General features: G+C 50.0%; 1 protein-coding gene across 1 annotated transcript in view; it reads left to right on the top strand.

The window, feature by feature from the left end:
* Positions 1-12608, top strand: part of Gtf3c1 (general transcription factor IIIC subunit 1) — a 66537-nt gene that overhangs the window by 45297 nt on the left and 8632 nt on the right. Inside the window, 7 exon segments of the mRNA XM_051145200.1 lie at positions 28-216; positions 3027-3184; positions 4637-4779; positions 6321-6402; positions 7875-7987; positions 10228-10290; positions 11029-11122. Coding sequence (XP_051001157.1) covers positions 28-216; positions 3027-3184; positions 4637-4779; positions 6321-6402; positions 7875-7987; positions 10228-10290; positions 11029-11122 — 842 coding nt within the window.

Here is a 12608-nt window from a genome sequence, read left to right as displayed (position 1 = left end):
GCAGTTGTGTCCTCTGGTTATTTTTAGGCAGTGGCCATTTACCTCTGTGGTCAGAGGGGAAAGCTGACGCCGAGCTCTGTGCTGACAAGGAGGAGCAGTTTGAAGTGGACCGAGAACCTACGCCTGGCCGGAACCGCAAAGTGCGTGGTGGGAAGGGCCAGAAGAGGAAGCGGCTGAAGAAGGAGCCTGTGAGAAAGATCAAACGAAGAAGAAGAGGTCACGGATGCGTGGTCATGGCTGGGCCTTTGAATGCCTGTGGCTCACTGCAGTGGTCATCCTGCAAAGTCTGCAGCCCTGACTTGCTGTGTCCCTAGTCCATCCATTTTTCCTGTTTGCTCTGGCTTCGTGTTTTGCCAGCCTTTCTCTTTAGCACCTTTCTGATTTAGCAAATTTCATACTTCATCTCAACTGCAACAGCCTTCCTAGCAAGATCCTTGTTGTCTAAATGAAGTTCTCTTGGTTTGCCTTCAGTGTCTGCATCTGCTCCAGGCTCGGTCCTGTTGATGTGTGACAGGAGGAAGCTGGCCATTATTAAATCTGCACTGTCCCTTCAGAATTAGCACAGCCCTCCTTAGCACTTTCTAGTCTGTGGTTCTTCATCTGAGTTGCATTTCTAATGGAAGTGAGTACTGAGGAGACTGATCCCTAAGTACGCCATATATTGTAGCATCAGCTGTGGGTGCAGGTTGTCAGGAAAAAATGCTTAATCAGGAGCCTGCTTTATTGGTTTGTGTTGCTGGCATCCATAATAAACAATAGTCCATCATTTGATATAGCTCTCAACTTACCCTGTTACAGATACATGAAAAACCAGTATATAGACCAGAATTCCAAAAAGAGAAAATGTGGTGGCTTGGTGTGTACACACAGCTCCTGGCCCAGAGCTCACCACAGTGTGAATATGTGATGGTGCTGTCAGCTGCTCTTAGTTGTAGCAGGCACTTTGTGCTGTTGTGGTGTCACTGTTGTCACTGTGACAATACCTGTTCTAGCCCCTTCAGGAAGGAAAGGAGGATCTGACTCACAGTTTCAGAGCTTTGGTCCATGGTCTGTTTCTGAGCTGGTGAAGCAGAGCTTCGTGGCAGGGACAGTGTGGTAGAGCAGAATGGCTCAGCTCAGGCAGACGGGAGGCCGAGGTGCCGCCTGTGCTAGTAGCTCCCTCCTTTCTGGTATTCCGTCAGGGCCTTAGCCCGTGGGACACCCCCAGAGGCACGATCTGCTGTCAGTCTCAGAGGCTGTCCCCCAGGCAACAGTCAAGGTCAACCTTAAGGCGGGCTCTGCCGAAGGTGTTTTTTGTTCTTCAGCCTTTTTGCACTTATCTGTGTGTGTGTGTGCGCGCGCGCGCGCGCGCGCGCGCGCGCGCGCGCATGTATGCACACACACAAACCACAGTGAATGTGGGGAGGTCAGAAGGTGACTTGCGAGAGTTCCCTCCTACTATGTGGGCTCTAGGGTTCTAGAATTCCGGTTGTTAGACCAGATGGCAAACACTTTACCTGCTGAGCCTTCTGTTGACAGATGGACATGTTTTTATACCCTTGTTTTTAGTCTTGGGGACATCCCTAGAGCATAGGCTTTGCTGTCCCTAGAGTGTGTAAGAATCTGCATGTGCCCTGTGAGGTCACAGGCACACCGATATTTGGTGGTTCAGGGGCTGCTATTGGTTACCGCACTTAGTCTCTGAACATGTTCTGGAAGCGTCTGTGTATGTCACTTTCGGAGGACTTGGCAACTCAGTGGAAGCAATCAGAGATGACAAGAGGAACAAAGATTTACAGAATGAAATTAAAGGGGATTTATTAGAATGACTTACAGGCTCCAGTCCAACAATGGCTGCCTACAGTGAGTCCAGCAGTTGTTGAGGCCGTGAGGCTGGGTGTCTCAGCTGCTCTCCAGTATTAGCCTGGCACCCTGAAAAGGGCTCTAGTGCTAGAGAAGGGCGGAGTTGTCAGCAAAAGCAAGTCGGCAGAGAGGGGGCACGCTTCCTTCTGTTACCCATGCTGTTTTTCCTCCACCCTCACAGGTCTTCATTCTTTTTCTGGATCCATACCTTCATTCCCAAAGGCTCTGTTCCCTTGGATCTCACCCTTCCTAGTGCTGCAGCCCTTTACATCAGCCCCTCATGGTGTGGTGACCCCTAACCATAAATTTGTTTTCATTGCTACTATATAACTAACTTTGCTGCTGTTATGAATTGTAAATAGATTTGGAAACAGAAGTTTGTCAAAGGGGTCATGACCACTGGTTGAGAACTGCTGCCCTAAAGGACCTGCACTCCAGACATAGTCTTTATTACCTCCATTGTGGAGAAGCAGTTCAATTGCCCATTGGTAATCTGATTCAGCCAACCCTCCCAACACTTACTCCCTAGCCTGCTGGCCTGAGGGCATCAGAAGCCCACAGTGGCCAGGGGATGTCTGAGCTTCCAGGACGATGGAGTGTTTGCTATGTCTCCTGGCACGAGTGCTCCCCGCTCTGGAACCAAAACTTCTAGGCCCGTAGAACTTTAGGTCTCAGGAACAGGAACCAAAAGTGTTCCTAGTGGGTCACTAGGAGTGATAGTTAGTGGAACCATCACTTTCCACCCCTTGATTCTGGCTATGGGAGAAATGTATACTAGACACCGAAAGCTTCTGGGAAACCCTGTCCCAGCCCTCTAGGCTGCTGCCACCGAACTGGTGCTCTAACAGTCTTTAAAAGGCCATTCCATCTTTCTGTTAGGCTAGTTGCTTCAAAATGGTGGGGAACATGGTCAGACCAGTGGATTCCATGATACTGGACCCACTGTCGGGCATTTCCCTGGCTGTGAAGTGACGGCTGCATTCACAATGCCAAAGGGAAATAGATAAGAGAACTGTCAGAAGCTGTTGAGCCCTTCACGGTTTGCTTGTTTAAAACTGGGCATTTTCTAGTCGCTGGTAGGCTTGGTCACTTCTTAGCAGTGTGGTTGGGCTGTTCCCCTCTGGAAGAGGAGCTGGCTCAAGCCAGTTGCTGAAGGTCCCTCTCCTCCCCTGTTGTGTTTCTAGGAGAGCACCCAGAAGCCAAAAGCAAAAAGCTACGCTACCAAGATGAGGCTGACCAGAATGCCCTCAGGATGATGACCCGGCTGCGTGTCTCCTGGTCCATGCAGGAGGATGGGTTGCTAATGCTTTGCCGAATTGCTAGCAACGTCCTCAACACCAAGGTACCTACCATCACTCTTGTTCCCTGGGAGCAGCCCTTTACTGTTCTTTGAGAACTGTGGCTCTGGACTTTTTCCTCACTCCCAGAAGCTGCTCAGGAACACATTTTCCAGAATCCAATGCACTTACACTACCAGCCTGCACTTTGTCCCAGCCTTTAGTTAGACATGTGTGCACTCCTGCCTGGCTGCAGTGGAGCCGGTCAAGCCATTTCACTCTTGTCTGCCGTTCCTTCTATGTTGTCTGCCTGTAGTGGCTTGCTGTTTTATACATCATGAACCCTTGATTTCCACCTTGGCTCTGTAGTTTTGGAACCTCTGGGCCCTGGAGTAACTGTATCCTAAGTAAGGCAAGCACACTTCATATTTGTTTTCCTGGACATATCCCTATGCATTTATCTTCCACACTTGCTGTAACTTCCCTGCCTTGTTTTCAGCCACCAAACTCTTCCTTGCTTCTAGTGGTGACAGGTTCCACTCTGTCCATCCCAGCACCTCGTGACCCCAGGCTCTGTGCTTCTGCCGGCATGGTGTGCAACAACCTGGGCAAACTCCTGCTCCTTTACAGAGGCCGCAGGACATGAGCTCCATGTCAGCTGGGTCAGGGCCCCTGCAGGCAGTGGTGCCAACAAGTAGAGAGTTCCTAAGGGCCGATCTGTGTCCTCGTCACCAGTATGCCAGCCAGGAGAAGCCAGTTGTTTTTCCAGCCTTGTTCTGATGTATTCATCTCTAATCCTTGTGCCCTACCGTCTCCTAAATTCCATCTCTGATTTTTACTAAGGAAGATGGAGAGGGACCCATTATCATCCTGAACTCTGTCCACTGCCTCTCACATGGCTCTTTATTGGCCAGGAATGCCTCCCCTCCCCCATCACATCGCCCTGTTCTCCTCACTAGAACTTGATGGCATCTCGTTAGAGTTGTTACAAAAGCCACCTGACCCTAAGCCCCTTCCTGTGCGGTATTTTCTGACATATTCTGAGTCTGTATCTTAGTATATTTCTACCAATGTGGTGCAAGGCAAACAATACAGAATAGCTCTGAGAACACAGAATGTCAGTCTTTAAAACATTCTACCTACCCAGCAAAGTGATGCACACACACCTTTGATCCCAGGAGTCAGGAGTTCCAGGCCAGCCCTGACCATACAGAGAGGACCCTATCTTATTTTGAAACAGAAAGAAAGAAAACTTACCAAAGCACGTTTACTGTTCTCTTAACATTGCCTGATCCTGGGGCCTCCCTCTCAGTGCTTGTCAGAACGCACAGTTTCATAGGATATTGAGGGCTTGTCCTGTTTTTCTGTGTCCAGGCCTCACTTGATACAGTGTAGGCAGGCGAACATGAGGTGAGTGCTTTGAGCCTCCCTGGGGAAACAGGCTCCCAAGACACATCTGTTCCCACTCTTCTCTGTTAGCTCTGCAGATACTAACTGACGCACTCTGTTTGGACTAGGTGAAAGGACCGTTTGTCACCTGGCAGGTCGTACGGGACATTTTACATGCTACCTTTGAAGAGTCTTTGGATAAGACATCTTATTCAGTTGGCCGAAGAGCTCGCTACATAGTCAAAAATCCCCAGGCCTTTATGAACTACAAGTAAGCCATACTCACGACTGGGTGTGCCAAGCCCTGAGTCCAGCGATTCAGCTCCCTTTCTCCACTTCCCCCCGGTTGTTCAGACTCAGGTGTGGGATGCAGATGGAGTGTGATAAAACAGTGCTGTCCAGGTATTGGAACCTGCAGGTGGGACAGACATGGCTGTCCAGGGCCAGGTGTGGTTCGGGGCACTTCCATCTGCCTGATCTTATAGCTCACCCTTGAGCAGGTGCAGAGCAAGGCTCTCAGGGCTGCTGGCTCACTGCCTCTGTCCTGGTTACCCCATGTGTGGAGAGCTGTGAGATGGGTAGTCCTAGGAACTCTTCACAGAGCTCACTCTTGGGAAAAGTGGGACAAGCCCAGGAGCACTGAACATAGAACACTGTATCCCCATGGCAGTACTTCCAGGTGGGGACAGCAGGGCCTAGGAGTCACAGAGCATCTTCTTGGCTGCAGGGCCAATCCACCATCTTCTTATGGGTCTTCAGGCCCATCCAGGAGGGAAGGCCAGAGAGCTCTGTGAAGCTGGGAGTACCTACAACATGCCGCCAGTGCAAGAGTTGGGCAGGGTAGGAGGCAGGGATGAAAGAATGCCCTCTGTTGTTGTTCTAGTTCCAGTCAGACCTGGAACCTGGACTGCAGGTTACTTGGAGTCAGCCAGGCCGTGGAAAGACCGGCCCTGTGGGCTCACGTGCTACATGCCTAGGGCCTTTTTTGTTTGAAGCCACTTTTCCTTATCTGTAGAAAGTTCTCGTTTCCTACCTGAAAGAATCCTCTCTGAAGGAAAAATGCCCACCTAGTCCCGATTCTTCATAAGAGGAAACACCCAGAGAGATGTGTCAAGGTGGTAGAGAGTTGGCAGGCAGTAAAGTTTGAGGCTTGGGCTCCCTTCCTCCAGCATAGCCTGGAACAACGGGAAAGAAGGGGAGGGGGAGTTCCAGAGTCAGCAGGCCTGGGGTTCTGTCCTGTAAGCTAGATCTACTGGCCTGTGTACTAGGGAGGGTCATGTGCTCACCTGGAACTAGGTTGATAAAAAATAAGGTCAGGTCAGCTATCTCTGCCCATCTCTTTCCTTTCCTTGACAGCAGAGATGGTAGGGCTTGTTTCTTCTTTGTTTCTCTTTAGGCAAGCCAGGTTCCACTTACCTCACAGGCATGGACAGGCTGGCAGGGAGACAACAGTGCTGTGACTAGGAGCTGTGATGGTAAACGGTGGTATACAGTAGTTTAAACTACACACACACACACACACACACACACACACACACACACACACACACACTGTTCCTGTCTAAGTCCCTATGATGGGTAGTGCTGAGGGAGAATGTCATTGTCCTCAGTCTCCCCATGGAAGGTAGAAGCCAAGATGGAAAATGTGAGCCTAGACCAGCCTGACTTAGATTGAGTGCGGCTCCCTACAGGGTGCTCATCCCCAGAGCTAGTTGTAGATCATAGCTCCCAGCGAGCTGAAGCCAGCAGCTTCCAGTGTTCAGAACGGAAGAAGGGTGCAACTTGCAGCAGCACTGACTTTTCTTCCCACAGGGTCTGCCTGGCAGAGGTGTACCAGGACAAGGCACTCGTTGGGGATTTTATGAGTCGAAAGGGTAACTACGAAGACCCAAAGGTAGGTTCCCCGCAGTGCATTCCAACGGCAAGCGTTGAGGGACTGGCTGGCCCTCAGGACCCTACAAACATGGAGTCAGTTTGTCAGACCTTAGGACCATTGTCCCTGACTCTGGGCATCTATTTTAAAGATGACCATGAATAACTTGATACTTTCAAATGGTATTGAGCTTGGGGGTCTGTTTTGTTTAGCAAAGCAACTCTTTAGACATTGCTGGCAGAGGCTTTGAAGCTGGTCAGGTCGGCCAGATGGTGGCTGGCAGGAAGGAGGTAGTTATGCAGGCCCAGGCACTTGTGCATGGCTCAGAGCATGTTGGCCTGCTGTCAGCCACTTTAGGCCTGCTAAGCTTGTGTTGGACCTGTTGCCAGGGAAGCCCTGGGAAGGGAGCATGGCTGCTCTTGGAACAGATAAAAAACGCACTGGCCTTCACTACGTGGGGCAAGCCTTCTCCCAGATGTGGAAGGCACAGGCATACAGGGGTCCAAGACTGTTGGGAATACTGAAGTACACGCACCAGGCAAACCCAGCCTTGTGAAGCCGAATACCTCACTTGTCCTATAAGCCATTGAGTCCTAGTGTAGTGGACCGTGTTCATACTGATGTGGAAGAACAGAGAAGTCACTGAGTGTCCATCCTGCACATGGAACCTTTCGGCAGGTTTCCAGAAGCCCACAGTAGACCCTAGGACAGAGGCTGAGGTAGCACGGTTGGTTTGACACACTGGCTCATCCTGAGAGACCAGTCATCTTATGTCCCAACACCAACTCACAACACCTCTCCTAATAAGCAAGACTGGGTACACATCACTCAGTAGGCATGTCTGCCCCTGGGGACTTTATAGAGGTATCCACTCTGGCTTGAGGCTGGAGAAAACTGAGCAGATGCAGTAAAGGAGGTGGTGCACCCCTTGGAACACAGACACCCCAGGTTTGCAGCCACATGTGGGCTGCCCAGATCCAGAGAAGATGCTCATCTTCTGTAACATTTGCATCCTAAGCTCTTAGCACTGCTTCTCCAGGCCTGACCTGCAGGAAAGGAGACTGAAGTGTCACAGTAGTCTGTATGAGGCTGCTGGCTACAGTATGCAGGACAGGAGGAGCTGGAGCTTACATGGCTCAGCCAGAGAAAACCAAGCTAAGAGAAGGGAGCTAATAGCGCAACTGTGTCTGGCAGTTAATGTGTCCATGTGCATGGTGGGGGCAGTGTAAGTTGTGTTTGCATCTCCCCTTAGGCTGGGGAAGGTGGGCTACAGGTACAAGGCTCTCATGTCACTTGACCCCGTGGACTCAATTCCTGGCATAGCAGTGAGTGTTCAACACTCAGGTGACAGGTAGGCTCAGGATAGTGGGTAGGAAAGACAGTAAGCTTGCTATTTCTGGGTGTGGCTTCCAGAGGAGTTTGCCCACAGTGCTCTTGACATACACACAGCCTCCCTCCCATGAGGAGATGTGTATCAAGCTCTTGTGTTGCAGGTTTGTGCCAAGGAGTTTAAAGAATTTGTGGAGAAGCTGAAAGAGAAGTTCAGCTCTGGCCTGAGGAACCCCAATCTTGAGATCCCCAACACACTACAGGAGCTCTTTGCCAAGTAGGTACCTTTCTGTGAGTGGGCAGAGCCTTTCGCTGTCAGATGGGTAACAGAGATTAGCCAGCTGGACAGTGCTTGCCTAAGTTGTACTTGGCCTTGCAGTTGACCTCCCAAGGGCCACTGTCAAGTGACCTGAAGTCCTGCACATCCTGGCACCTGTATTCTCCCACTGAGTTCCTGATGCCAACCTAACTACTTCAGGCTCCGGGTTGTGTGCTTTTCACTGAATTAGGAGGCTATAAGATGGAAAGGAAGAGGGAAGGGTGTGGCTCTAGGTCCCAGCACTCAGCCTTAGGGCCACAGCCAGATGTCAGAACAGCTGCATCCTGCACAGCTTCAGTCCTGGGGAGGCACAGGCCTGTGTTCCCAGGCCAGGGTCACAGAACTTGAACTCTAAGCAGGGCCAGGGCTCATACCGAGTGGCTCTCAAAACAGAACCTATGCTTTCTGGCTCAGCAACTTGTGTGGAAGAACACACTAGAGTGAGAACAGTTGAGGAAGATGAAAATCCAAGGTAGGTAAACCAGGCCTGTTCCCACAGCAGCTTCTTCCTCCATCCTCATGGAGACGCCCTTTGCTCTCAGTGTTTCAAGTGGGGAATCACACTCTAATAAGGTTCATTTGGTGATGAATACAGTGTCCACTCCTTCAGATCTTTGTAGCCTAGGCTAGCCTTGAACTCACCATCTAGGCCAGGCTAGTGTCTAACTCTGGCATTCCTCCTGCTTTAGCCTCTTGATCCTTAGGATTGTGGGCATGTGTCGCCATGCCCAGCTCCAGTTGTTTCCTGGGGTTTGTTCTTAGCTGGCAGTAAAGCACTCCCTAAAACCCCATGCGTGGGTGTGTGGTTTGTGCTCAGTCTTGAGGGTGTCTCGCTGTCTGTGCCATGCTTGTGAGTCATGTTCCCACACATGTGCATTCAAACAAGAGGCTGCTAGTAATCCTAAGAGAAGGCAAGTGAAGCGCTGTGAACAGTAGAGGAAGAGCGAGCTGCAGTGTGGCTGGTAACACTGGCTTGGGCCCTACGTGCCCTGTGGGCCAGGTAGAACAGAAGAGCCTTCCCATACAACGAAAGTAGAACTTTCTGTCAGTACATTTAAGATACAATTTTTACCATTGCATAGTTGAGGTCTTGCTTTAGTTTTCTGAAAACCAAAGGAATGACTTGGTGAAACCTGTGGTTTTAGCAGTTAGTTCCGTGAATTTATATTAACTTTCATGTGAAGTGATATTGCATAAAGCTCATAGAAAAGGCAGGAAACGTTCGGTTCTTCTACCGTCAGGATTGGTGTTTTTATGTCCATGGTACTGGAGATTAAACCTGGGGCGTTGTACATGCCAGGCGAATGTGGTATTTATAGCAAACTTCCAGCCCTTCAGTTTTGGTGGTGGTTTGTTTGTGTTTGTTTTCTTGAAGCAGGGTCTTACATGTAGCCCAGGCTGGCCTTGAGCTTATATCCTCTGTCCACATCCTCCCAGATGCTGTATTACAGGCGTGCATCATCATGGGCAGTTTATTTATTTATTTTTATTGACAAATGATAACGGTATATATTTATAAGGGACATAATATTTTGTTATATGTGGTATGTTATTATGATCTGTAAGCACAGTGCATCACTGAAACTCATTCCTCACCCTCACTGTAACCTTGCATCAGTTTTACCCTTCTTCCTTCCTACCTTCAGCCTCATTGTACCTTTCAATTTGGCTTCCTGAGATCAGACAGACCTCCAGCACCGGCATGAGTGCCAGGTGATCATGGCAGCCTTTCTGTAATCACAGTACTAGAGGCAGAGGCAGGATCCCTGAGCAAGCTGGCTAGCTAGACTAGCTGATCAGCAAGCTGTGTGCTCCTGTGAGGGACCTTCCCTCAATGAATACTGCAGAGAGTGACTGAGGTGTACTCTGACCTCCATACACACGCGCACGCACACACCATTCTTTGGGTACTTTTCCAAGCTCCCCTCTTTACTTGTCTTCTCACAGTGAGCCCACAGTTTGACATCCTGCTGTCCCTGCCCATCCATGTATAAACTCTGTGCTGTGAAAGAGGACACTGACTTTCCTGATCCTCAAGTCATAAGAATGGTCTTGTTTGATGGGTGAAACTGGTGTCCTTTCTGTATGTGCTGAGTTGAGCGTGGTCAGCCCTTCAGACGAGTAGCCACCATGAGCAAGTGCCAGCTCAGTGGAGGGCCACCCTGCCCCAACAGCATGCTTTTCTGCCACCTCTGCAGATACCGAGTATTGGCAATTGGGGATGAAAAAGACCGTGTCAGGAAGGAGGATGAACTTAATAGGTAAGTGCCAATTCTCAGCACTGCCCAGGGGAAGAATCTAGGCCCAAATGCTACCTACCGCCTGACTTTGTGAATACATATTTATTAGAACACAAGCCATGTTCACTTGATGTGCTGTCTGTGCTGTTTCCTTTCTGTACTGAGAGGTTTTAGTAGAGCCGTGGAGTCTGGCCTTTCACAGAGGAAGTTGGCCAAGGCCTAACCTCAGATGTCATCCACCTGGTCTTGTGTGAGCTCAACCCAACAGAAAATGTTACAGCTTTTCCCATCTCATATAAGCACTATTCCGCTGGATTTCAGCTCTATGATGCAGTACAGAATGATCCTTTTTCTCATTCAGAGTCAGGGAGAGAAAAAGCCTCCCTTGACTAGCTGGTTTAGAAGCCGGTTCCCATCAGATTGCCCTTTAGCCATTAAGGGAAGGCGCTTTTGTTTTGTGGAGATAGTGTCTTACCTGTTTCTCCCACTGCCGGGAACTTGTTCTGTAGGCCATCTCTCCCCTCTCAGCCTCCCAGTCCTGGGATTACAGCCAGACAGCTAGCTGGGAACAATCCTGTGTGTGTGTGTGTGTGTGTGTGTGCGCGCGCACGAGATTACAGGAACTGCCATTTACTTTGGTTTTCTGACTGCTCCTGCATTCATAGCACTTTGTGGGGTTGAACTGTCTTAACTGAGGATTCTCATGTGTGCACTCACTGGGCCAGCAGCCTCCCACAGCCTCGTCCTTTTGTGTTTCAGTGTGGAGGACATCCACTACCTGGTGCTACAGAACCTGATGCAGAGCACGCTGTCCCTCTCTAACAGCCAGTCTAACTCTTGCCAGTCCTTCCAGGTGGGTGCTGGCTCCGCACAGCAGGTCCTTTGGGGTGTTAGGGACCCAGAGCTATGTGGGTACTTTGCTCTTCTCAGATGTGGGATCTGGGGTGCTGAGTGCCTTTATTTGTCAGAGTTTTGACTTGTGTATTGCTGGTGTTATGGTCAAACCTAAGGCTTCCTACATGCTATGCGAGCACTCTCTTCAGCATGCCCACTGCAAGCTACTAAGGTCTGGGGCCCCAGCAAGCCTGTGCCTCCCTGTCCCTGGTTCTGATCCAGAGGCCCTGGGCCATTTTCTTAGTGTCTGATCCTGTTGTTATGATTTGCGGTGCATTGCATCGTAGTTAAAAGAGCAGTGAACGCTGGCTGAGTCTGCTGCTCAGGTCCCTTCTTCGTGGATCTCAGCAAGGAATGCAGCCACCTGCCCATAGTGGGCAGCTCTCACCTCAGTTGATGTAATCACGATAATCCCTCATAGGCACGCTCAGAATTCGGTGATTGGAGATTCTGTAGAGCTGACATTTAACACTGACATCGCAGCCTCCCTTTGTGCTGCTGCGTGTCCTGCTGGGCTGCAGACGACTCCTCCTAGGGCCTGAGCTATAGCGCCAGAGAAGGTGCAACTGCTGGAGGAAGGTGGTTGGTTTGGGGATTTATTATTTTTAAGATTTATTTATGTTTGTTTTTGTGTATCCATGTTTTGCCAGTGTGTCTGTCTGTGAACCATATGGAGTGCACTGAGCACAGAGGCCAAAAGAGGGAGTCTGGTCCCCTGGAATTGGATTTGCAGACAGTTGTTAGCTGCATGTGGAGTGTTAGAAATTGAACCCAGTTCCTCTAGAAGAGCGGCCAGTGCTCTTTTTGAGAGCTTCTCGCCATGTAGCCTTGACTAGCCTAGAACTTCCTATGTAAATCAGACTAGCCTTGAATTCACAAAAATCTGGCCCGTAAGTGCTGGGATTAAAGGTGTGCACCACCATGCTTGGCAGGAAGGGGCTTTTTCGATACCTTGCCTGAGAGCACTACCCACTGAGCAACAGTGGACATGCCTCTGCAGAGCCCTACGTGCCATTTGATATCTCTAGCTTTAAGTCAACTGGTCCATTGCCTCCCGTAAGGACACTTAGGACCCCCATATCTGAAAGTACCTCCACTCACTCACTCGTTTCCAGGTAGCACTTACATTCTTGTGCCTTTTGATACACAGAAAATGTTCACATTTCCAAGTGAGAGCCTGGTTAGTGGTGTAGCCTGTCCCGTGACTTTAGGGCATTCTGCAGCAGGATAAAATGAAGCCCTGTATAAGCCCCAACCACAGAGAGTGCACAGTGAGGCAGACATCCCAAAAGAAAGTCAAACATTCCCTCATGCTCAGTGGCAGTCCAGGCCAGTGAGCCCCGCATCCTCCGTGGCCCCAGAGAAGAAAGTGAACAGCACCAGCTGCTCCTGCACTCCGCTTCTATCTCCAAGGACTTCCAGGCTCATATGGAAGTTATCTAAGA

The sequence above is a fragment of the Acomys russatus genome, chromosome 5 (assembly GCF_903995435.1).
Source record: "Acomys russatus chromosome 5, mAcoRus1.1, whole genome shotgun sequence".
NCBI classification, from domain to species: Eukaryota; Metazoa; Chordata; class Mammalia; order Rodentia; family Muridae; genus Acomys; species Acomys russatus.
Note: the sequence above shows the minus strand (reverse complement) of the source record. Positions and strands in the feature narration are given on the sequence as shown.